This window comes from Pongo abelii, chromosome 11 (assembly GCF_028885655.2).
Source record: "Pongo abelii isolate AG06213 chromosome 11, NHGRI_mPonAbe1-v2.0_pri, whole genome shotgun sequence".
NCBI classification, from domain to species: domain Eukaryota; kingdom Metazoa; phylum Chordata; class Mammalia; order Primates; family Hominidae; genus Pongo; species Pongo abelii.
In genome coordinates, this window is record NC_071996.2 from 34,966,294 (window position 1) to 34,992,346 (window position 26,053).

The 26,053-nt window shown below is 40.8% G+C and overlaps 1 protein-coding gene across 24 annotated transcripts in view; it reads right to left on the reverse strand.

The window, feature by feature from the left end:
- The window catches only part of NCKAP5 (NCK associated protein 5), a 993,533-nt gene that overhangs the window by 21,461 nt on the left and 946,019 nt on the right, over window positions 1-26,053 (reverse strand). For 2 of the 24 annotated variants that reach the window (XM_054549287.2, XM_054549293.2), the window contains one exon: window positions 511-24,135. The exons of the other annotated variants lie outside the window; for them this stretch is intronic. In XM_054549287.2, coding sequence (XP_054405262.2) covers window positions 24,038-24,135 — 98 coding nt within the window. In that variant the 3' untranslated portion in view covers window positions 511-24,037. Of the gene's footprint in view, window positions 1-510; window positions 24,136-26,053 lie in introns of those variants that run through there. 24 annotated transcript variants of the gene reach the window in all.

Sequence of the window (26,053 nt, forward strand, 5' to 3'; positions counted from 1 at the left end):
GAAATTCCTAAGAACTCAATAGGCCAAAGTGGATTTCTTCCTGCTAAAGTCAAAATTCATTCATTTCTCTATCCTTCCATCTTCTGCTGCTTGGCTTTGGTACTCTCGTGGGTTGAACAAGGTCCCCTAAAAAGATATGTTGAAGTTCTAGCTGCTGATAACTGTGAATGTGACTTTATTTGGACATAGGGTTTTTTAGGTTTTATCGAGATGTAAGTTAAGCTGGATCACACTGGAGTAAGGTACACCCTCAACCCAATATAACTGGGGTCCTTATGAGAAGAGAAAAAGACATGCACAGAGGAAAGATGACATGAAGAGACACAGAGGAGAATGCCATGTGAAGACACAGACACAGAGAGAAAACAGAGACAAAGATGAGAGCTGTGCGGCTGCAAACCAAGGAAAACCAGGAATTGCTGGCAACGACAGAAGCTAGGAATGCAGGCAGGGCCCTGCCAACACCTGGATTTCAGATGTCTAGCCTCCAGAAATGTGAAAGAATACACCTCCCCCATCTTTTTTTTTTTTTTTTTTTTTGAGACGGAGTCTTGCTCCGTCACCCAGGCTGGAGTGCAATGGTGTGATCTCAGCTCACTGCAACCTCTGCTTCCCTGGTTCAAGCAATTCTCCTGCCTCAGTCTCTCGAGTAGCTGGGACTACAGGCGCCTGCCACCATGCCCGGCTAATTTTTGTATTTTTAGTAGAGATGGGGTTTCACTATATTGGCAATACTGGTCTCAAACTCCTGACCTTGTGATCCACACGCCTCTACCTCCCAAAGTGCTGGGATTACATGCGTGAGCAACTGCGCCCAGCCCCTTTCTCTTGTGTTAAGCTCCCTCATTTATGGCAGCTCCTGGGAAACCAGTAAAGGCACTCTCCGGATTACTTATCACCATTAACAGGAGCTATTTGGAGACATGAAATTTCCAGAGTTGCAAAACTGTATTTATGAGGTTTTTAACTGATGGGAAAAGGAAGACAAGCTTTTAAGTGTTTTATTTTTTATTATTTTTTATTTTTTGAATTTCTTTTCTTTATTTGACTTAAAAATGGGATGCTTGAAGATAGAAATTTTTGTTCAACACTGCCATGTGAAATAATGATTACATTAATTCTCTAAAATATTAAAAGATTCTTCATTTGAAAAGGAAAAGTAATCAGGAAGGAAATGAAGATATATTTAGAGTATCAGGAAGCGATGAAACACAGCATTTCATGGGAAGTTTATTTGGATGCACACATTAGCACGCCGGCTGTGCAGTATGTTGCACAGCTCTCACCTTGTTTGGTCACTCTACAAATGATGAAAAGATAGTAATGGGCATTTTCTTGCAAATGTGTACTTGGCCCAAAACTTTTAAAGTTTTAGTCCCAAGGTTTTCCTTTCTTTAAAAGCAAATTCAAATTCAATTCCCTAGTAAAATTTGAAAATGTTGGAATTAGGCCCAGGATTCGATTCCCAGTTAGAATTTCTCCCCACAATATGCTAGGGGAAAACACTGGTGGGATTTAGATATAAATGGCTTAACTTCCTTCAATCACCTAAGAATGATAACCAAACAAATAATTGAGTTATTGACTCAGCTGGGGTGCCGTCTGTCATAATGAACAGTGTATGACTAACGCCTCACTTTGAAGCTTTTCCTAAAATGAAGTAAAATATGCATAGGCTCTTTATAGAGTCTCTGTTGTGTCACAAAATTTAGGTTAGCCTAGCACTTTTGGTAAAGGCCGAGCTTAGTCGCCATCCTCCAGTCTCCAGCACAGACCTTGTCTTAATCCATCTGGGTAGCTTATAAACAAGAAAGATTTATTTCCCGCAGTTCTGGAGGCTGGAAAGTCCAAGATCAAGGCACTGGCAGTTTTGGTGTCTGGTGAGGGCTTCTGGGGTCATAGATACCTGCCTTCTAGCTATGTCTTCACATGGTAGAAGGAAGGAGTGAATGAGCTCTCTGGGGCCTCTTTCATAAGAACACTAATTCCATTCATAAGAGCTCCACCCTCATGAAATAATCACCTCCCAAGGCGCCACCTCCAAATACCATCACAATGGGGATGAGGTTTCAACATATGAATTGCGGGGGGACATAAACATTCAGTCCTGAATAAAGTTGTGGATCCATGTCTGTCAAATCTATGCTTATTGTGAAGGAAGAAGTCTTTTCTCTAAACGGAAAAAAAAAATTTGTTATTTTCTCGGTAAAGAGTAAAAATCTTCAGGATAAACAGCAGCGTCTCTGCCCTGGAAGGTCGGTTGAGAGTGGCACCTGGTTCCACGATGGGAAAAGCAATCTGGGGAGGCTGGAAATGTCAGAGCCCATGCTGTCTTTATGGGAGAGGTGACTTTTTGATCTTGGAGTTTCCTTTTATTCTATGTGTGATTCCTGGCCATGGCTGTCCCCTTGTGCCCCATAATCCCTAAATAAATGATAGCTCCTGAGAAATCCTCAGTGGAATTGCTTCTTTTGCAAGGAAATGTGCCAGTCTTAATTCTACTGGCTTCTTACTTTGACCTTTGGTGGATAAAGGCAGAAGTGAATCCAAAATAGGAAGCGTTGGCAGTTTGGGGCCTTAAATGTAAAATTGTGCCTGAACTTGAAACAGGGTCCAAGGATACTTTTACCATTCTGTTACCTCCAGCTCAGCCACCATCACTCATATTTGCATTTCCCCCATCTGTCTCTTTCAACCGCTTACACATCACACAATTTTACATCTTTTCTGATGATCTACTGTTTTTCATTTATTTTAACTCTAAAAACCTTTAAGAGCGTCTCATTTCAGAGATGTATACCCTTCTACTGGCTTTGTTGATTTGTTTTTCTTCTGAAGATTAAATGTGTTTCAGAATATCACCTACACTAGCAGTTAACTTTCATTTGAGTATTTTGGCTTCACCCAACTCAAGGTAATAAATCCTGGTTTGTTTTAAAAAAATAACACTAGTGAAATTAATTTGGAATAAATGTGACGGTGCATATACTTATTTTAAAGTGGCAAATATTTATCTACAGGGACACAGCCTGACCAAACCAAATGCATTACCTTTGTATGCAAAAATGATGCCACAATGACTCCAGAGAAGGGCAGATTTCATGGCTTCTATTTTTCAGTAAGCAGTACAGATTGTGGTTGGTTGATCCATTCTACAGAAACCAGTCCTCATGAGCTGGAGCTCACACCTACAAAAGGTTTGCTAGTATGGAGATGTTTTAATTTTTGTGAGCAGTTAATGCTATTATTATTTTTACTGAAAACTAATTGGCCCTTGTGGAGAGAGTGATTAGACTACTGCTTATTGAATACTTCTTATGTTCAATCACTGTGATAGGACCTGTGTTCAATCACTGATAGGTGCTGCATCTCCTTTAAAGTCCTTCATCTCCTTTGAAGTCCAACAACTTCATTGAGGTAGATTCTCTTATGCCCATTACAATGGTGAGAGGTTCAGCAAAGTTACGAAGTTTATGTGGGGACGGAAGAGCTTTCTGATTCCAGAGCCTGTAGTCTTTTCACTGGGATCATTAGCAGAGAGCTTAATCATCTGTACATGATTCACTGGCTTAAATGTAGACAGATTTAAAAAGCTCTCAGAATTGAAGGAGAAAAAAACAACTCAAAACTTAAGAAGAAATTCTCCTAAACTCACAGTTGGCATCTCTTTAAATGACCATGGTAACCATCCATAAGTGAGGACACACTGGGGAAATAAAGAGAGGGCAAGACCAGGTAGATTCCAGGGTGGTGGGTGGTCTAACATCCTCATGCTTATTCTTCTTCTTTTTTTTTTTTTGGGTGGGGGGAACATGGTCTCACTCTGTCACCCAGGCTGGAGTGCAGTGGTGTGATCACGGTTCACTGCAGCCTGGACTTCCTGGGCTCAAGCAATCCTCCCACCTCAGCCTCCCAAATAGCTGGGACTACAGGCGTGTGCCACCATACCCAGCTAATTTTTGTATTTTTTGTAAAGAAGAGGTTTTGCCGCATTCCCCAGGCTGGTCTCAAACTCCTGGCCTCAGGAATTTGCCTGCCTTGGTCTCTCTAAGTGTTGGGATTACAGGCGTGGGCCACCGCACCCGGCTGACATCCTTATGCTTCTAACAGTGATCCCTTAAAGAGCAGTCACCTTGGAGGAGCTGGTCCTCAGGGCTTCCTGTCAGGATGGTGCTCCCTTGATGCATGGGGGTCAGTTCATACACCCCTGATAAGTGCCACTTGAGTTTACATCATACTTTTATATTTTTGTACATTTAAATTTTATAGTTGTTAACTCACAAACCATCCAAATAATCTTTGTCATTCTTCACTATTAATAGTGCTGAGCTCTTAAAGGGGATGTCATATTAGATTCTATTTCCTACTGTTGAAAACCTGAAGGTTTCTCAAGAAATGAAAGTAACTTGGGGAACATTAACATAAGTAGAAAGAAAAATGGCGTCCTTGTTTTCTGTTGAGCCTTTGTGACCTTTCTAGAGGCTACTGTGGATGAACTTAAGGTCCCATCTTTTTTTTTTTTCCATGTCCTGAAGGAAGCTCAGTGTATGTAGACGATGACATTTTTCACTTTGATATAGTTGGTCTGTTTTCCGGACTATAGAAATCTGGGAAATGACTTTTCTTTTAAATAAAAGTTGAAACCCTTTGGGAAAGTAAAAGAATTCAAGAAATATAGAGAAATGGCTGTTTCCAAGCCAACAGGAAGAAGGGAGAGTCTTTTTGGTTTTCAAATTAGTTGCTAGGGAAAACGTTTTTCTTCCCATCAAACTTTCACTTTTTCTTCTTTAAAATAGATTAATCATAAACTGTAGGTTTAGTTTTCTGCCTGCTTGTTAAAATGTGGAAAATATGAACAGTGGCTTCAAACTTTTATGAGTAAATTGTCATTTTGTGCCTTTTATTGGCCCGTATTTCAAACCCCACATTGCAGGAACTCACTACTTACTTCTACGCTATTCACTGGCAAGAGTATGCTAATGGGTTATGCAGACCATGTCTTTATGAATTGACAATAAATTCCAAAGGACAAAACAGCTTCCAACCATAATTCAGTAGTATAAAACTGTTCTGTCAACCAATCTGATGGTTTTTTTGGTGTTCACACATTTTAGGACCCCATTATGCACAGACACCTGCTCATTTTCCCTGCTTAAAAAAGACCAAATTTGTTCTGTCTTTTTTACTCTTAAAAATCAAAATAGCACCATGGTAAAATTATACTACCTGCTTTAGTCTTCAAAATTATTATTTGGAGCACAAAAGGCAGATATACTTGGCAGACCAGAGAGTGAACACTGACTGTGTCACTCTGGACAAGTCATTATTTTTTCTGAATTTCAGTTTTATTGTACTTAGTATGGGGGAATGACAAGGGGTAACTGTAAAGCCATGTGTGATCTTAAGACTAGCACCATCAGCATTGACTGGGAACTTGTTAGAAATGCAAATTGTCGCTGGGCGCTGTGGCTCACACCTGTAACCCCAACACTTTGGGAGGCCGAGGAGGGCAGATCATGAGGTCAGGAGATCAAGACTATCCTGGCTAACATGGTGAAACCCTGTCTCTACTAAAAATACAAAAAATTAGCTGGGTGTGGTGGCACATGCCTGTAGTCCCAACTACTCAGGAGGCTGAGGCAGGAGAATCACTTGAACCCAGGAGGCAGGGGTTACAGTGAGCCAAGATCGCACCATTGCACTACAGCCTGGGCGACAGAGAGAAACTCTGTCTCAAAAAAAAAAAAAAAAAAAAAAAAAAATGCAAATTGTAAGGCCCTACCCAGACCAGTGAACCAGAAACTCTGGGTTAAGGCCCAGCAATGTATGTTGTAACAAGCCTTCCAGGTAATTCTGATACACACTCAAGCTTGAGAATCATTTCTGTAAAGATTAACCACAATATACACAAAGGGCTTGTTTGCCACATTGCAGAAGCACAACAAATAGCAGCTATTCTCCTTTTGTTATTATCGTCATTGTACTGAAGAAATTGAAGCACAGAACCAGGTGGTGGCAAAGCAGGAAACAGCAGTTGGGCCTTGTCACTCAGCTGAGTGGTGGGGACAGCCTGCTCCTCCACTCTGCACTCTATCTTTATGGATGATAGTAGACAGTAATATAAATCCTGATTCTAAGTGCAAAAGGTGTCCCACATAGCATGTTGCCTAGTTCTGGTAGTGATGATGCATTCAGGCTTTAAGGTGGAGACTATAGCTCTTTTGACATGATAGATTTTTTTGTTTTTAATTATACTTTAAGTTCTAGGGTACATGTGCACAAAGTGCAGGTTTGTTACATATGTATACATGTGCCATGTTGGTGTGATGCACCCGTTAACTCGTCCTTTACATTAGGTATATCTCCTAATGCTATCCCTCCCCACTCCCCCCTCCCCACGACAGGCCCTGGTATGTGATGTTCTCCATTCTGTGTCCAAGTGTTCTCATTGTTCAATTCCCACCTATGGGTGAGAACATGCAGTGTTTGGTTTTCTGCCCTTGTGATAGTTTGCTCAAAATATTGGTTTCCAGCTTCATCCATGTCCCTGCAAAGGACATGAACTCATCCTTTTTTATGTCTGCATAGTATTCCATGGTGTATATGTGCCACATTTTCTTAATCCAGTCTATCATTGATGGACATCTGGGTTGGTTCCAAGTCTTTGCTATTGTGAATAATGCCGCAATAAACATACGTGTGCATGTGTCTTTATAGCAGCATGATTTATAATCCTTTGGGTATATACCCAGTAATGGGATGGCTGGGTCAAATGGCATTTCTAGTTCTAGATCCCTGAGGAATCGCCACACTGACTTCCACAATGGTTGAACTAGTTTACAGTCCCACCAACAGTGTAAAAGTGTTCCTATTTCTCCACATTCTCTCCAGCACCTGTTGTTTCCTGACTTTTTAATGATCGCCATTCTAACTGGTGTGAGATGGTATCTCATTGTGGTTTTGATTTGCATTTCTCTGATGGCCAGTGATGATGAGCATTTTTTCATGTGTCTGTTGACTGCATAAATGTCTTCTTTTGAGAACTGTCTGTTCATATCCTTCACTCACTTTTTGACGGGGTTGATTTTTTCTTGTAAACTTGTTTAAGTTCTTTGTAGATTCTGGATTAGCCCTTTGTAAGATGGGTAGATTACAAAAATTTTCTCCCATTCTGTAGGTTGCCTGTTCACTCTGATGGTAGTTTCTTTTGCTGTGCAGAAGCTCTTTAGTTTAATTAGATCCCATTTGTCAATTCTGGCTTTTGTTGCCATTGCTTTTGGTGTTTTAGTCATGAAGTCCTTGCCCATGCCTATGTCCTGAATGGTACTGCCTAGGTTTTCTTCTAGGGTTTTTATGGTTTTAGGTCTAACATTTCAGTCTTTAATCCACCTTGAATTAATTTTTGTATAAGGTGTAAGGAAGGGATCCAGTCTCAGCTTTCTACATATGGCTAGCCAGTTTTCCCAGCACCATTTATTAAATCGGGAATCCTTTCCCCGTTTCTTGTTTTTGTCAGGTTTGACATGATAGATTAATATTAACTCATCATTCTCTTTTGAGGAGAGTACCGGTGACTACATTCTGTCAATAAACATTTATGGACTTCAAACCATGTTCAAGGCTTGATGCTGGGCCAGGCAATGAGTAAGAAATGATCTTTCTCCTAAATTTCTGACATCACAAATTTTGACATTACTAATGATCTGTTTAGATTCATACGTTTTTAGAAGTGGAAGTCGTTTTCTTGAGACAATCCATTTCAACTTTCAAATTCAGCCTTTCAGAGAGCTAAGGCAGTGGGTCGCTTTCCTGCATGCTGGTTACAATCCCCTGGGGGGCTTTTAAGCAATACTAATAGGGACATCCATCCAAGAAATTCTGATGTAATCGGTCTAGAATTTAGTCGGCAATAGGTCTGTGGGTAGGAAGCTTTTAATATAAGTAATATACTTATGATAAATACAATAAGTATTACATATATAAATATAATATATACATAGTTGGCATATACTTAAACTAAAAGCTATTCCTTGTCTATCTGATATTATAGTTTAACCAGGCAGCCTATATTTTTATTTGCTAAATCTGGCAACACCGTGGAAAGATTCTAAAGTCTATCCTAGGCTGAGAAATCATCTTGTAGGGTTTCCACTGAAATACTACAGGTAATGGGGGTGGGTAAGAGAGCAGGGTGCCATCTGGGCCCATTACACATAAAGTTTTATCTGTTTTACTTATTTGGTCCCTGTAACATTTCACTTGAAAAAAAATCACTTGAAAAAGTTTGCAAACATCTAATCTAATCATATCAAAACTTAAAACCCAGAGAAGATGTCTCTTAGCCAGGTTCTCATAGCTAATTAATTGCAAAACCAAATACCAGGTCTCTTTCTCTTTGTATTGCATCAGATGCTGCTGCTGCTGCTGCTGCTATGTCCCTTTTCCTCTTGTTAAGTGATAGTTCAGGAATAGGACGTGCTATGATCCTATATCTAAAAGTGCTTGGCAAATATTTGGCAAACCCGTTAAGACATGCCAGACACATATAAAGAGATGCTAGGTGCTGAACATGGGGATTAAGATGAGGTTTTAGTTCTCAAGGAGCTGATACAGGAAAAGAAACACAAATAGTGTTTCTGTTCCTACAAAAAAATACCACTTATGTCTATGGCTTCTTCCCTCCACAATGTGATTATTCAAAGCACCTTTCTTTGATCCTCAACTTAAAAATGGTGAGGTGAGAGGACAGCGCTGGGTTCCCAGAGGCAACCGGATGGAACCTGGAATCTAACCTAGATTTTCATTATGAAAGTTATAGGAATGAAGAATCCATAATGACAAAAGACACAGGGATGACTGTACTTTGTGCTGTGGGATGACTCACAGTGGCTCTATCTGTCAGGCTTTTTGGAAAATGGTCTCATATGGTCTCCAATTAAGTGAACCACATATAATTTAAAAGTTGCAGAGAGTAAAAGAACGTGTCCTTCCATTTTTGGGGAATACATTTACTCCTATCCACATTAAAATGGGTAAGCACTAATGGTGCTTCTGTGCCATAGGGAAAAATGAAACATAAATAGGCAATGCATGGGATGGAGGTAAGACATTCTCCACTGATCTCCCGGCCACTGTCACTTTGGAAGGGTTTGTGATGAGCAACATCAGAGGATGGCTGCTCCCTGGCACCACTCTTGGATGTCAATGACCCAGAAATTTAAGGGGACTCCAGCCTCTTCTCGCTCCTCAGGGACCGGGGAAGATATTTTAGGTGACCAGTTGGCTTAGGGAAAGAGGAAGAGGAAGCAAGATTAATAAGCCATAAACAGATCAACTTAAAGGGGCAACAGAGCTCCAGAGATACAGTTGTCTCTGGACTTGGAGACTGGAGTTCCCAACATTGAGGGACTTGTTGTATGTTTAATTATTTCTAAATTCCAGTTTGGACTTAGAATCCAAACAGCCCCCGAGGCTCACACAATGTGGAGAAAACGGCAGTTTATTCACACCATTCACAGAATAATTACTCATTTCTAGGTCTCGGTACTTTCTGTTTTTCTTCATCATATCTTCTTTTCTACCACCATCATCACCCAAAATCGAACTATCTCCTCCATGCCCTGAAGTTTCATGATGAGGTTACTGTTTGGCTGTGATTTCCAAACCTCCCATCACTTTCTCCCAGGAACCTCGGGATAGGAATCTTGACTTGCAGAGTGATTTTTAGGATTTATCATCTGAGTTTGTTATCATTTGAGGATTAAAAAGTATTTATTGGCTGGGCACAGTGACTCACGCTTATAATACCAGCACTTTGGGAGGCTGATGCAGAAGGATCTCTTGAGGGTAGAAGTTTGAGACCAGCCTGGGCAATATAGTGAGACCCCGTCTCTACAAAAAAATTTTAAAAATTAGCCAGATGTAAGGATATGCGCCTGCAGTCCTAGCTACTTGGGAGGATGAGGTGGGAGGATCGCTTGAGCCCAGGAATTTGAGATTATGGTGAGCTATGATCATACTAGTACACCCTAGCCTAGATGACAGAGTGAGACCCTATCTCTAAAAGATTAAAAAATTTAAAAAGTATTTAATTATTACTAGATGTCCAACAAAGTTGTGAAAAATTTAAAAATAAATGACATGCTCAAATATATATATATCCAAACAAATGCTCTTCTTTTCAATATTGTCATGTTGGGATATGTAAAAGTATTCTGACTATTCATTTTGGAAATTCTTTTTTGGAAATGATTTTCAGAATCAGTTCATGAGCTTTATTACTTCATGTTAGATTTTAATTTTGACTGAAAGTTGTGTTATTGTCTGGATTTACTAGACTTGCTTTTGAATGACACTGGCTGATTCCAAAAGCCAAATTCATCCCCAGTGGATGAAGATTTGCTCCCTTTAAGGGAACATGAATATCATATTAAACGATGGGTCAGATTTTCCTCTATGGTCCATTGAGATGGCTGACATTGAGGACTTGGAGTTGCTGTTGTTATTGGTAGGAGTGCACAGAGGAGAGCATTGAGATGGCATGAACAACTGACTGAATTACTGACTGGGTCATTCATTCAATTCATTCATTCAACAAACATTTATAATGCACTTATTTTGTATAAGTATTGTGATAGGTTGTAGAGATTACCAAGATAAATAAAATGTGGAAATAAGCTAGATGATTAAGATCCTTTCTAGTTATTTTATTTATACATATTTCATAATGTTTGAATCCCTAATAGTATTCTGGGCAAATCCAGCACTGCTGACATACATGGATAACCCCCTGGCCCTTATTTCTACATCTAAGTTCTGATGTGCCAGTTAAAAAATATACTGAGATTAACTGAAGTCATACCTTAGTCACATCTGAATAACTCCTGTTGAAGCCATCTCTTACCCTTCTCCTGCCCCTGAAACCCTTCCCAGTGCTCTTGAAACTCAAAGCCAATTAGCAGAAAAACTACCTATATCTTCAACCTCTTTTCTGAAGGTGTCTTTCACCTTGAAGTTCTAACTGAAATTTGATTTCCCTTGGGGAAGTGGCTTTCTTTGGAACCCTTTCAAGTGGTGGCTGTTTTCTTTTCTACACTTTTTGTATCACTGAGCCCAAAGGTGAAGTAGGTATCCTTCTTTCCTACTTCTTGCTCCAGGAATGAATTTCATGTCATCTGACTGCCAGACTGCCACCTACCTCCCCTCCTTGTTATAAACATCTATCCAACTCCTGGTCATTCTCCCTAGTTCTTTGACATTTTAGCTTGCCATGTACTATCAGACTCTCCAATACAACTCTAGCCACAAATCTTGATGATTTCAACGCCCACACAGGTGAACACCTGAGCTGTGATCTCTCTTCTGCACATCTTCTCCTCTGTGCACTCCACCAATAACAACAGCAACTCCAAGTCCTCAACTTCAGACTTCTTACTCTCCAAAGAGCACCTCCTGGTTTATCTGCTTATTCTCTCTAATACTTAAACTCAACAATCCTTTGGAATCTACCATCCATTGATTCTACCAATGTTTTAGGGTTCCTCATACCCCTCATGTCCACACTTCCATTCCTGCTCAGTTTAGTCTCCATGGTTCATTCTAATCATTTCCCTTTAAATACCCCTAACTCCACTGCCCCTCTGTCTGTGTACCACTAACAAAACCTAACTGTGTGAAGTCTAACACCCCACCTGCTTTACATTCATGCTATTGAACATGGATGTAGATAAATATACAACTATGCTCACTGGTCTCATTTAACTCACAGTTACTAACTTCAAGTTGGTAAGATCCTGATAAGTTTCTCTAGTCCATTCCCTCTCCTCCTTTCCCAGACTATTTCACACTTTCTCTTCCTTCTTCAAAACTGCAATGCCTTCTAACTTATACTTAACTCTCAGTTGACAATCTTGCTTTCTGTGTCTCTCAGAATAGAAGAAATCAGAAGAGAATTCTGACAAGGTTCCATCCACATCTAACAGCATCTGCCCATAAGTTGTCCTCCCCTCTGCTCACTCTGGATAGACATCATGTTTCTATCTAAGGGCAGCCCTTCCACTGTTTCTCGTTTCTTACATCATCAGTTTTTCTCTCTCTCTCTCTGCTGGATTACTTCCATCGGCATACAATGTGTGGTAATTTCTCCCATCCTTAAAAAAATCCCTCTCCAGTGACCCCATTTATCTATACCCTTTTATAGCAAAAATCTTTGAAAGATTTATATATACTTACCATCTCCAATTCCTCTCTTTTTACTCTCCCTCGATCCCTCTCCAATCAGACTACCCCTATCATTCTACTAATAAGTCTCCTGTCAAGATCTCCAATGACTCCATATTACGCAAAAGGTTAATTCTCAGTTCTTATGTGACTTGACCTATCAGTGTCATTTGATATATTTGATCTCTTCTTTCCCCTTGAAAACTCTTGCATAATCATAATCTACACTTAAAAGTCTAGTCATGTTTAAAATGTAAGTTGCTTTGCAAAGCCCAAGTGGTATCAAATTCTGAATCATGATGTGTTCACCTCCATGTGGGAAATATTGGGAGAAAATGAAAAAAAAAATAATGAAAAACAAAAAAAGGACCCAAGAGCATGCCTTTAAAATACTTGATGCCCACATTTTAACATAGGGATTGTGACAGCTAGAAAGAACCTTAGAATTCATCTAGCCCAATACTCCCATTTTACAACCTAAGGACGTTGAGGCCCAGAGAAGATTAGTGATTTCTCTATATTTTTACAGAATGGCAGAATTGGGATTAGAATCTAGGCCTTTTTTCCAGAAGATTTCATTCTAGTGTCCAGTTTATATTGCTTTTCCTCTCATATATGTGTATGTCTATATGTATGTGTGTGTTAATAAATAATAAGCATATATATGGAGACATATATAATATTTATATATGTACATAATATATAAATACAACATACATATATATACACATATACAAATACAGTTATATACATTATACAGACACACACACACACACACACACACTTTTTTTTAAATAATTTTTTTCCTGAATGAAATAAGTGTTGGGATGAGCTCATGTATTCCCTCTCTGTCTGTCCTTTCCTCTGATGGAGTCAGGTGTCCCTATTTGGCTCCCCTGGGATCAAGCCCATCTTCCACTGAGATGGATGATACTGAAGCAAAAGGACTAAGAAAGCCCTTGACTTAGCAGATCACTGGCTGAATAAAAAACTCACTGCTCTGGGCCACCATCTCAGTTCTGCTGATGGAAGGAAGCTGGATCTGGGAAAAGAGAGATTTAGGTTTAGTACTGGCTAAATCACTGGGTGACCTTGGGTGTTCTCATCTGAACAATGAGAGGCTGTATTGTGTAAAGTCTTAATTCTTCCCTTCTAACCTTCTGCCTTGAGCTCAGGTTACTTGGGCTGATCCCATGCTGTCTATGTCATCTTCTTCTATATTAGCTTCTCCTCCATGACCTATCACCACCCAGTCACTGAGCCTCTTGCCTGGCTAGGTGTGTGCTATCTGCTTGTCTGTTTTGGCCCTCTTAGCTGACCTCCCTAGTTGGGATATCTGGATTATGTGATCTGTGTTTCTTGCCAGGCTCCTTTCTATGTAATTATACTCTTGGTCCTGGCTGTTAGACAGCTGCTTCCCAGGGTCTGATATGACATGAAAGAATGAATAAGTAATGTGGAAAGCAGATCTCACAAATAAGGAGAGGGAGGTTGCACAAAAATGTAAACAAAATACTGGGGAAGAAGGAAAGACAAGAGGAATGAAAAAAAGAATGGCATATTATGGCGCTTAAGCATAATACTCTCTGATAGTGACTGGCCTAAAAAGAACATAAGAAGTTGGAGATGAAGCAAGATGGATGAATAGATGCTTCCACCCATTGTCCTCCCTGCAGGAACACCGAATTGAACAACAATCCACACAAAAAGACATCTTCATAAGAACTAAAAAATCAGGTGAGCAATCACAGTCCCTGGTTTCAACTTCATATAACTGAAAGAGGCACTGAAGAGGGTGGAAAGACAGTCTTGAATCACCAACCCCACCCCTCCCCATCCCCTGGCAGGTGCATTGTGTGGAGAATCCACACTCTTGGGGGAGGGAAAGTGCAGTGACTGTGGGACTCTTCACTGGAACTCAGTGCTGCATTGTCACAGCGGAAAGCAACACAAGGCAGAACTCAGCTGGTGCCCACAGAGGGAGCATTTAGACTGGCCTTAGCCAGAGGGAAATCACCCATCCCAGTGGTCAGAATCTGAGTTCCTGCAAGCCTTGTGGGCTAATGTGGTCTGGGGTTCTATATAAACTTGAAAGGCAGTCTGGGCCTCAAGGACGGCAACTCCTGGACAAGTCCTGGGACTGTGCTAGGCTTGGAGCCAGTCGACTGTGGGGGCATGTGAGCCACTGAGACACCAGCTGGGGTGGCCAATGGAGTGCGTATATCACCCTCCCCCAACCCCAGGACCCATGCCTTTCACTCATTCGACAAATGTTTGTTAGGTATCTCCTGTGTGCCAGGCAATGTTCTAGGCACTGGTGATGTAAGCGTGAGCAAAACCAAACACCCTGTCTTCATGTTGTTTAAATGTCCAGAAACATGGCAGTGTTCTACAATAGAGAACATGAGGGTGAGCCCAGAAGATCCTAGAATATGGATCTCTCATAGCTCTGGGAGGGACTGCGTTTCTTCCACTTGAGGAGAGGAGAGGGAAGAGTAAAGAAGACTTTGTCTTGCAACTTAGATACCTGCTCAGCCACAGTAGGAACAGGCAGCAGGCAGAGTCCTAAGGCCCCCTTGCTAGGCCCTAGCTCCCAGAAAACATTTCAAGGTATACCCTGGATGATACTGAAGGGAACCTCCTGTCTTAAAGGGGCTAGGAACCCAGTCCTGGCCAGATTAATCACCTTCTGACTGAAGAGCCTCTGGGCCCTGAAAATGCAGCAGCAGTACCCAGGAAGCACCTGCCATAGGCCTTAGGTGAGACTCAGGGATGTACTAGCTTCAGGTGTGACCCAGCACATTCCCAGCTGTGGTGGCCATGGGGAGGGACTTCTGCTAGAGAAAAGGAGATGGAAGAGTAAAGGGGACTTTGTCTTGCAGCCTAAGTAACAGGTTGGCCACAGTGGGGTAGAGCACCAAATGGGCTTTTAGGGTCATTGATTCAAGGCCTTGGGTCTAAAATGCCATTTGTGGACCTGCCCTGGGCCAGGGGGGAGCCAACTGCCCTCAAGAGTCCTAGCCCTGGCAGCATGCACCACAAACTGACTAAAGAGCCAGTGGGCCCTGAGTGAACACCTGTGGTAGCCAGGCAGTACTTGTCATGGGCCTAGGGCAGTGGTGGTCATAGGAAGAGACTCCTTGGTTTGTGGAAAGGGGAGGTAAGAGTGGGAAGGACTCTGTCTAGTAGCTTGGGTGCCAGCTCAGCCACAGTAGAAGAGAGCACCAGGCAGATTCCTAAGGCTTCTGACTCCAGGCCCTGGTTCCTGGATGGCATCTTTGGACCTGACTGAGGCTGGGGGGAAACTAACTATCCTGAAGGAAAAGACACAAGCCGGCTGGCTTTGCCACCTGCTGACTGTAGAGCGCTTCATGTGTTTATTACCGATATTTGTTTTCTATTCTTCAGAATGCCTTCTTACATCTTTCCCCTTTTTCTATTATATTGTTGTCTTCTTATTAGTCCATAGAAAATTATTATATATACATGGTGCTAATCTTTGTTGGCTGTATGTAATACCAATGTCTTTTTTCGGTTTGTATTTTGGCTTTTAATTTTCTGTAGGGTGTCCATTGAGGAACAGAAGCTCCTAATTTTCAAGGAATGTTAATGCTTTTTGCATCTGATTTAAGGATGCTTTCCCTTCTCTTCCCTCAGGTTAGAAGGACTTTTTAAAAAGTTTATTATTACTGTTATATAAAAATGCAATTAACATTATTATGTTGCTCTTATATCCAGTCACCTTGCAAAACTTTCCTATTATTTCTAGTAACTGTCTACACATTCTTTTGGGTTTTCTATGGACATATCATAATATCTACCCCCCACCACCACCAAACCAAAAGTAAGTGAATTAAAAAATTTTTTTTTGAACCCAACACAAAAATACTTCAGCCCCAGAAAGAAATAAAAAAGACAGGAGATAGAAAAACAGAAACATCAAAAATGAACAAGCTTAGTGTCTTTCTGAAAAGGTTAAAAGAAGAATGAGATAACATAAGTTGAAAGAAGAGAATAATAAAAATAACAAAAGTTAATAAAATGGGGTGGTGGTAGAGGGGCACGAAACAATAGGTTCAGCCAAGTTAAAAGTTAGTTTCTGGAAAAGACAAAATCGGCAAACCACTAGGAAGTCTTAAAAAAAGAGAAATGATAAATAATATTATTAATAAAAAGGACAAATAACTACAGATACAATAGAGACTAAAACGATGAGCAAACCCAATCAGGTGGTTTATGTCAATAAACATGAAAACGTAGACAAAAGGGATATATTCCTATATAATTTCTATAATTTATCAGAATTGATAGACAATGCAATAAAGCCTGAGAGCCTGAGAGTAGTATAACTAGTAATGAAATAAACTAGTAATAAACTATTAATAAAAAGTCACTAACCATCTGCCTACAAACAAAACATCAAACCCTGACATATTAACAAATTTTCTCACAAATTCAAGGGCTAGATCATTCTAACTTATACAACCTGCAAAGAACTGAAAAATAGGGATATTTCCCATTCATTTTATGAGATCAGTATTATTTTGACATCAAAGTACGCAACAAAGTACAAGAAAATAATATTGCTGATGCATTTCAACTCATTTATTAAAATGGTTAATAAAAAATAAAATTTGTTAATAAATGAATATAGATACAGAAATCTTAAATATGACATTAGCTAACTAAATGGATCCTTATTTACAAAAAACATCATAGCTATATAGGGTTTATCTCAAGGATGTAAGACTGGTTTAATTTTTAAAATATATAAGTATCTTTCATTTAAGACATTAAAGGCAAAAACCATATGATCATCCCCAAAGATGCATATATAACTTCTGATAAAATTCAACATGACTACATGATTCCAAAAAAACCCTTCTTAGTTAAAGAGGCTTAAAGACAACTTCCACAACCTGATAAAGTAAATCTACCCCAAAACAAAACTAAAAACAAAACAGTTACAACAAATGTCATCATCCTGAATGGAGAAACATTGGAAGTATTCCCTTTAAATATCAACAACAATCAAGAATATCTATCACCACCAATTTAACTCAACATTGATTATAGATTCTTTTAGAAGCACATATCCCTTTCATAGAATCTCATATACAAACCTTCCTCTTAAAGGCAACTCTTAAAACAGATGTTCTTAAACCTAAGGCATTGTGTTCTGAAAAGGTAGAACACTCTTCCCACCCCCAAAGCCATTATCCAGTTTCTTTAAAAAAATACTGCTCAGCAGCATAGCACATTTGAGCAGTCAATTTAAAGAAGCGGGGGGAAAAGGAAAAGTATAATTTGACATAGTTAGTTGTAAATCTGTGAGTATTATCCAGGCTAAGTATCATCTCACTCTGGGACCAAGGAATTAAGTTCATTTTGCTCTTTCTTATTCAACAACTTAAAGAGCTGTTTTAGCCCATAATTTCATTCACCTTATGATCCAACTGGTATTATACTGAATAACATTTATAATTTGACTGTATTATGTGAGTGAACTTTGCACTCCCAGGAGAACCAAAGAGACATTTTATGGCACTGAAGAGACAATTTTTTTTAAAAAAAGATCCATCTTTTTAATGTTTGAGAAAAGTACCAGAAATATTGGTTCGCTTATGCTTTGTTCTGAAAATCCAGCTAAGTTTCGAATGAAGAGAATGATTTATTTCAGGACCAATGTCTTTCACTTATTCGATAAATGTTTGTTAGGTACCTCCTGCGTGCCGGGCACTCTTCTAGGCACTAGTGATGTAAGCATGAGCAAAAACACGCTGTCCTCATGTTGTTTAAATGTCCAGAAACATGGTAGTGTTCTACAATAGTAAATATGAGGGTGAACCCAGGAAATCCTAGAATATGGATCCCCTATCCATCTCATGTGCTTTCCCTTTCTCTCCAAAAACTTTGCATTACTATCTTGAAGGTAGAAGAAAAAATGTCTGGGTTGATTGCCTTCCAGGCTTCGGGCACTGCATCACACCAGAGCTACACCTCACTGAGCCTTTCTTGGGAAATTCATTTATAATAATAACATAGCCAGCATCAAAAGGGCACCTTTCAAAAAGGCACGTGGCATATGCTGTCTGATTAAAATCCTGCAATTAGGTATTATCGTCATTTGGTGGGTGAGAATCCGAGGCACGGAAAGGCTCAGTGATCTAACATTACAGAAATTAATTCAAGTTTCTTTGACTCCAAAACCTTTGTGAACATTTTCTAGTATATCTGGTTGCCTCATTCATTCATTCACCTTCTCATCAAATACTGAGTTACGTATCAAAGGAATTTTGAATTTCATGTTATTCTTCTGACTATGAGTGTAGTCTTTATCCATAATCCATAAATATCCTATTTTCCCCAGCTGTGTAATACTGTGCAACCCAGACAGACCCTCCTTTCCCCTCCCTCACCACAGAGACTGGTATAGAAAAACTCAATTAGGCCAAATAAGGATAGGATAAGGGGCACTCCTCCTTTCCTTCTTCCCTCCCTGCCTCCCTTCCTTCCTTCTCCACTGAGCTTACATTCCACTAGGGGGATGGTAGACAGGATAATTTCTAAGCTCTTTTCCAACATAAAGGCTCTAGCTTATTAGAAATGGGGAGAATAAGCAGAAATAAAGCAGCAAGTATTTTGGTGTCGTGGTTGTTGAGCAAAGGCTGCAGGACAGACTCAGGTTTACAAATCTAGGCTTGTTCATCACCTGTGCTCTGGGCTGCTCCTCTACTCACCTCTCAAATTCACTGGCACACACAGATCACACACACTGCCAGTTGGTACCACATTTGTATTATCAATTACCCTCACAGAACTGTATGACCTCTGTTCTGCTAACCGGCTGTGGGGAAACACTGGCAGTCACAGGATGTCACTACTCTCTTCTTACCCTCTCTTCATTCCCTGATTTGCTCACTTGCCCCTCGGAGAAATTCTCTTCCCCTTTATGCCCACCCAAACGTGATTCTTCAAGACTCACCTCAAGCCCCCTTCAGGAAGATACTTTGGCTACTTCATACCTTTTGCTTAGAACTATGTTGGGATTCAGGCCCGGCGCGGTGGCTCACTCCTGTAATCCCAGCAATTTGGGAGGCCGAGGGGGGCGGATCATGAGGTCAGGAGATCGGGACCATCCTGGCTAACACAGTGAAACCCCGTCTTTACTAAAAACACAAAAAAATTAGCTGGGCTTAGAGGCGGGCACTTGTATTCCCAGCTACTCGGGAGGCTGAGGCAGGAGAATGGCGTGAACCCGGGAGGCGGAGCTTGCAGTGAGCAGAGATCGTGCCACTGCACTTCAACCTGGGCAACAGAGTGAGACTCTATCTCAAAAAAAGAAAGGAAAAGAAAAAGAACTATGTTGGGATTCAATCTCAGCAGTCGCAGACCATTCATTCACCCAGAATTTCAGTAGGGATTCAGTAAGCACTTGCCATGTGCCAAGGATTCAGTATGAAACACCATGATCTCTGGTGTTAAGGGACAAGCAGCAGAGAACAAGAGCAATTTGATGGTCAGGGTGAAACCAAGGTGTTATGGGATCACAGAGGAGGGGCACACACCCAGACCCAGATCAACAATACAACTGCTGGGAATTGATTCTGTAGATATCCACAGAAGACAAGTTAAGTGAATGATGGTACAGCCACACAATGTAGCTGGAACAAAGAACAAGGGAGACAGTGCACTGACATGGAGTGATCTCCAGGATATATTAAGTGTGAGAAAGCAAAACAAAACAAGATGCAGGATAGTGTACACAGTGTGCTCCCTTTTGCATAAGAAATTTGCATTTCTTTGCTTTGTTCAATGAAAGACTGGAAAGATGAACAAAAAAAATCAATAAAAATGGTTACCTATATGGGGCTAGGGACACAGAGACAGAAGAGAGAATTCTATGTTCAAAACGACAAAGTCAAATTTTGAAAATGATATCAGAAAAACTCTGAGAACCTCTCCACATAGTAGAGACTGCTGAATACTGAAGCATGAAGCCTCACTTCCTAGTCACTACAGCATTTGTTCACAGAGTGACAAAACATCAAGCCTGGCAGTATCTGGAAGATATCTCTTCCCAAAGAAGGGAGGGAAGACATCTGCTGAAGATCACCAAGTAAGTTATGGTCCAAGAAGACACGTGCCTTCTCCAAGATGGGTATTTGGGTCCTTCCACACATCTCAAAGATTTCATGGGGCACTGTGGTGCAATGAATGCTGTTGGCATAGCTTCCAGGTTTTGCCTAAAATATATTGATCCTGTAGCCTTGCCTTCTGAAGAATCCTAATAAAACTCAAGAAGACACCAGGAGATATCCGGGAAAGAAACATTACAGAATAAAAAGGGACAAAGTGACATATTACATTATAAGACAGAAAGGGCCAAACAAAAATAAAAGAGCTCTTATTTTAAGGTGAAAAAGTTGAGAGTAGAAGAAGAAACATTCTGTATGATGCTTCTGGGGGGTTCATAAATAGAGAAGCAAGCTGACTGGGGAAAGCTGGAAACTAACCACTAACCTTCTCTCTGCCTGCACAAGATCGAGAGCCAACTTGCCCAATGGAAGGGATGCTATCTCCTTTTCTAATTAAATTTCTTAAAGAGTGTGTTGATTTATTCATTTATAATAAAATCCTGTTCTAATTAAAATTGAAACTTCCCCCCACCTGATCCAGCCTCACCATATTTCTGGTTTCCATGTAATTGAATCTGAAAACAATGATGCTGAGTGATAGCTTGGGATATTGCTGCTTATTGTGAAAGTAAATAATAAGAAAGGAGAATGCTGCTAGGCTTGTTTTGGGAAGGCTTAATAAGTCCTTTCTCCCTTAGACTGAATTTTAACCACAGTTGAAGATAATATGATATTTCCCTTAATGAAATTGTATATCCGTGGCTAATTCATGAGGGAAGTTTACCTTTCTGGGGTGTTAGCTTCACATTATTTTAGTCAATAGTTTTTAAGGTCCCTGGGTTCCCCTCTCTCCCTCTGACATCCTCAACCTTCAATTCCAGAAATTGTTCTGCGTATCGGTCCATTTAATATATAATACTCAGATTTATTAGAATTCTTCAGATTGGAAGCTTTGCCACATCTAATGTCATATCTGAAATACCCATGAGAAAGAGACAAGGTGGGCATCATGTGGTTGATGCAACTAATGCTCAGAAAGGCTGACATGATTCATCTAGGATCAAAAAGTCACTTAACGGCTAGGCACAGTGGCTTATGCCTGTAATCCCAGCACTTTGGGAAGCCGAGGTTGGCGGATCACCTGAGGTTGGGAGTTTGAGACCAGCCTGACCAACATGGAGAAACCCCATCTCTACTAAAAATACAAAATTAGCCGGGCATTGGTGGCGCATGCCTCTAATCCAAGCTGGGAGGTTGAGGCAGGATAATCACTTGAACCCAGGAGGCAGAGGTTGTGGTGAGCTGAGATCATGCCACTGCACTCCAGTCTGGGTGACAGAGTGAGACTCTGTCTCAAAAAAAAAAAAAAAAAAAAAATCAGTTAATGACACAGCCAGTGCTGAAACCCAGGTATGTAAGCTCCCAGTTATGGGCATTTCTAACATACCCAGCCAAAGGGCTCATGGATTTGGGTTTCTAGGTTCTTGGAGGTTCACAGAGGAGCCCACTGTGTAATTCGCTGAGTAATACTTGACGTTTGTCCTGGTTTTTCCCAAGCTCATCTCCTTGGTTGTATAGTAAGTGTATATCTCTAGGTTTCTGGTTAGTTAAGGAGGAGCAATTGGGATGCAAGAAGGTTTGAAATGGTCTCTCTCTTGATCCTTAAAAGTCGGAGAACAAGCAATTACAATATATCTGTTCTCCTTCCCCCAATACCTGAAAGGACTGCACCTTGCTTTTTCCTCTTGCACATGATAATAGTTACTTCTACAAAGATTTTTCCTGGATACTGAGCCCTTTCTTTTCCCCACCTACCCCAGTTCTTCAAGAGAGTTCCTTCTACTGACCCCAGTATTTTCATTCCGCAGATGATTGTTAATCTTCCGTGTCCAGTGTAACCATTCAGTTGGAAGAGTTCTGGCAAGGGGCTCTTTCTAAATGTCTCTATGTGATTTTAAGCCAAATATAAAACTCTAAGGTCTCCAAGGAAACCCAAACACCTGTTGACTACATTTTTTTTCTCCATTTTTTTTCATCTAATTGCAATTTACCTACTTCACTAGAGCAACGTGAGGATTAACTGTCCTCGGGTAACTTTCAAGTCTGTAAAGGATTTCTGCCTCCTCAGGGCACATGTTCTCTAAGAGAGACAGAGCTGAAATACTAATAAGAGACTTAATGTGTAGCAGCCTCGAATAATCTGTGCTCTGTGTTACCACTTCAGACAGTCAGTGTCTCCCTAACACAGTCTGACAAAGGCACCGTGGAGGGATCAACAGCCAACTCTGAAAGTCCCAGACAGGAGCATGGACTTCCCTTTCAAAGCCCTTGGGAGGAAGTGATATTAACCACCAAATTAAGTAGCTGGACCAGGGCCTGGTGCACCTGCTGGGCAGGCGGGGGTGTTTGCCTGCTGTCATATTTTGGCACAAACATTTGACAGCTTCTCCCTCCCAATGAACATTTCTAATACCCAAAGGTTAATCTTTTCTTGGCTTCTTCTTGTCACTACTGACATTTTGTATCTGTTATCTCCCTGTGGTTGGGGGCTGTCCCATGCATTGTAAGGTGTTTAGCCTCATCCCTGGACTCTGCACAGCAGATTAGTATCCCCTACCCTCTCTGAGTTGTGACAATTCAAAATGTCTCCAGACATTTGCTGAATGTCACCTGGGGGATGGAGAGGCACAATTGCACTGGTGAGACGATCCATTGTAAATGCCTGATGTATTACTCAGATTATGAGTAAACCTCTACAAAAAAGCCATCCTCAAACATGCTCATGGGGCTGCAGAAATGTCAGTGGTCTTGGAAACCACTCTTCTCCAGTCCCCTACCAAGTTAGATTTAATTCTGCTCCCCCAACATGAAGTGGAGGAGACACACAAATTTTTACAAGTGAAGCAGCATCTGATTTGGTGTTTGTTTATTTAGCACCATTGCCTAGTTCCATTGCCTAGCTTTCTTTCAGCCCTGGCAGCCAAAGCCTGCTAATTTGCACAGCATTAAGTAACCTTTGCTCCCCTCACCTATTCCATTTCAACCAAGGATTTGTCTTTTGCTTTGAAATTCCACTGTGCAAGCTCCTTTTTAAAAGTGTAGGGCTGCAACACATTTGAACTCGAAGGGGGTAACACTGGGGGTTCGGTGGTAATGGGAGGGAATGTCCATCAAAGGGTGACAAACTCTGGGGGGCATCTCTTCCCTCAAAATGTCTCATTAGGGTCCCCAGGCTTGGTCTCCATCTCTGCTGTAGCCTGCAGTCCAATTTAATTGAGCGACGGCCTTGCTACGGCACACTGCTCTTTCGACAGGAGGGTAAACTCATTCTGTCCATCATGACATTTGCTTTCTTAAGGGCCTCGCAATATGCAACTTAAATAATTAAATGCAGGTCACATCACAGCCTCCCTTTTCAAGGCTGTCTGAGGGCACAGTGGGTTCTTTCTGATAGTTAGCTTTTGACCACGTGATTTTTAGAAGCTGGTTGGGTTTTTTGTTTGTTTTGTTATTGTTCATGACACTTCTCCTCACTAAAACCCCCAAAACTCAGCATAGTACAAATCCAATGTGCATAGCTAAAAGGGCTGTGGATTTTCTGATGTTGGATAAATAGTGACTAAGAGAAATTTGAGACCCCTGGTTCTGGCAAGGGTCTCAGAGCAGCCTGCTTGTCACGGTCAGTACTTTTCATTTGTCATCCAGGAAAGTGTAATGCTGGGAGACAAATCCCTTGTGTCCCATTGCACGTGTCCATTCACTTCGAGCTGGGATGGGCCTGTTAAAAATAAAGCAAACCTTTAAAATGATCTAAAAAGAGAGAAGTTCCAGGAAGGACTAAAGATAACTCTTACCTGTAATGTACATTTTAAACAACAGATTTCTCTGGGGAAACTTGGAGTGATTATAACGAGTTTGGATTTCGTTGAACCCAAGGCTGATTTTGCATATTACAGAGATTTGTCATCTTTAAGTAATGTGCCAGATGAATGCTTTAAAATAGATGCAACTTTGTGTGAATTTTCTATAATATAGCAAGATCTGATTGCTCTATTAATAGCCAAAGTCCTTGGCCTTGAGAAGGCAGGATGGCAGCGTTTTTAAAATTCATCTTCTCTGCATAATTAGTTGTGAATCTCTAAATATCCAAGCTGAGGAATTAACCAGGAACTAGAGCTGTTATCCCTCAGCGTCCCTTTTAATATTGTTCCATAGTCATCATTTACTTGTGTTTTTCTAATTACTGCAAAACCAATTGTTTTTAACTCAACTTCCCTGGCTCTTTGTAATTTGTTGAATGTAATCACCTTCAAGTGAAGAAAATGCACTTCTTGTTTGGGAAATTGGGGCTTGATCAGCTGAGTATCATCAAGTGGCTGGGGGACCCCAGTGCCAAAGTTTTGCATATTTTACCTGACCATTGCATTTTGAGGGTATGTGGCTGGAGAGGGCATGCTGGAAAGTGAGCCCCTTGTTGTGGTGATCCATAGACCCTACTGGGAATTTATTTGGAGATGTACATAATTTTATAAAAACCAAAAAGAACTAGGAATTCTGGTTCCTTACTCTGAGTGGCCAACAATATGGCACTAGGCACTAGAAAACAATGGTTTTGGGTACTGGATTACCTTCTCTCTCAGACTTGTTTCAGTCTATATGTCTGATTATAAGCACCTAGGGCAGGGCTGTGCCACTGAACCCTCCCTACTCCTTAGTGTCTAGCAGTGACCTGGACACAGTAGAAGCTGAACAAACCAAATAAACTAGTGTAGAAGTCAAGTCTCTCTCTTGCTTTCACTCTTTCCCAATCTTCTATCCTCTAGCACTAGGATGTGCTACCCATCTACTACCCAGTTCTACTTGAAGATCCTCAAAGAACAGATATTGGAAAAGCAAAGGTTTTCAACCTTTACTTCTCTCTTTCATAACAGGGGTGTAATGCCCACTCATCAATAAGAGTGGTTCTCTGTGACAATAATTCCCAATTTGGGACAGAGACTATGAGAATCAAGCCAGGAGGCATGGGACTATTTAGACAAAGCAAAGCAAAACAAAACAAAACAAAAGGATTCCGATATGCCTGCAACAGCCTCCATGAAGTTTCATCATAGAAGAGTAAACTAAAAGTCTACATCCTTGAGAAAAAATTGGACAAATGGATTCATCATTTTTCTCTAGCACTGTCCTCAAAGAAGAAGAAAGGCCCTTATTGTATTTCTCCCTGCAGGTAGCCATGCTGGGTCTTTCTTTCTCTGGACAAGGAAAGGCTCAAATAGATAATAAATGTATGCATAAGGGGCTACAAGACCATAATCAATGCAGTGAGATGGCTGCATTTTTATTTGACACATTTATTAAATACCTAGGATATGCCATGTCCCCTGCTAAGTTCAGAGCATGAATGACCAGCAGTCTTGGCACTAATGAGGGAGTTGAATGTGCAAAGAAACAGGTACAATATCAAGTGGAAATGAAAGAGATACAGGGTCTTACAGGGGAACAGACAAGGAGTAGTAACTGGGCTTTGGGCGTGGCTGATGAAGGGGCATCCTGAAGACTTCCTGTTGGGGGTAAAGTCTGAACTGCACCTTAAAGATGAAGCAGGGGTTAAGTGAAAGGTTAGAGCAGAAGGGTGTTAGTACAAAAGCCATTCCAGGGAGGCCAGACCATATAAGCAAAAGCATGGAAGCCTCCAG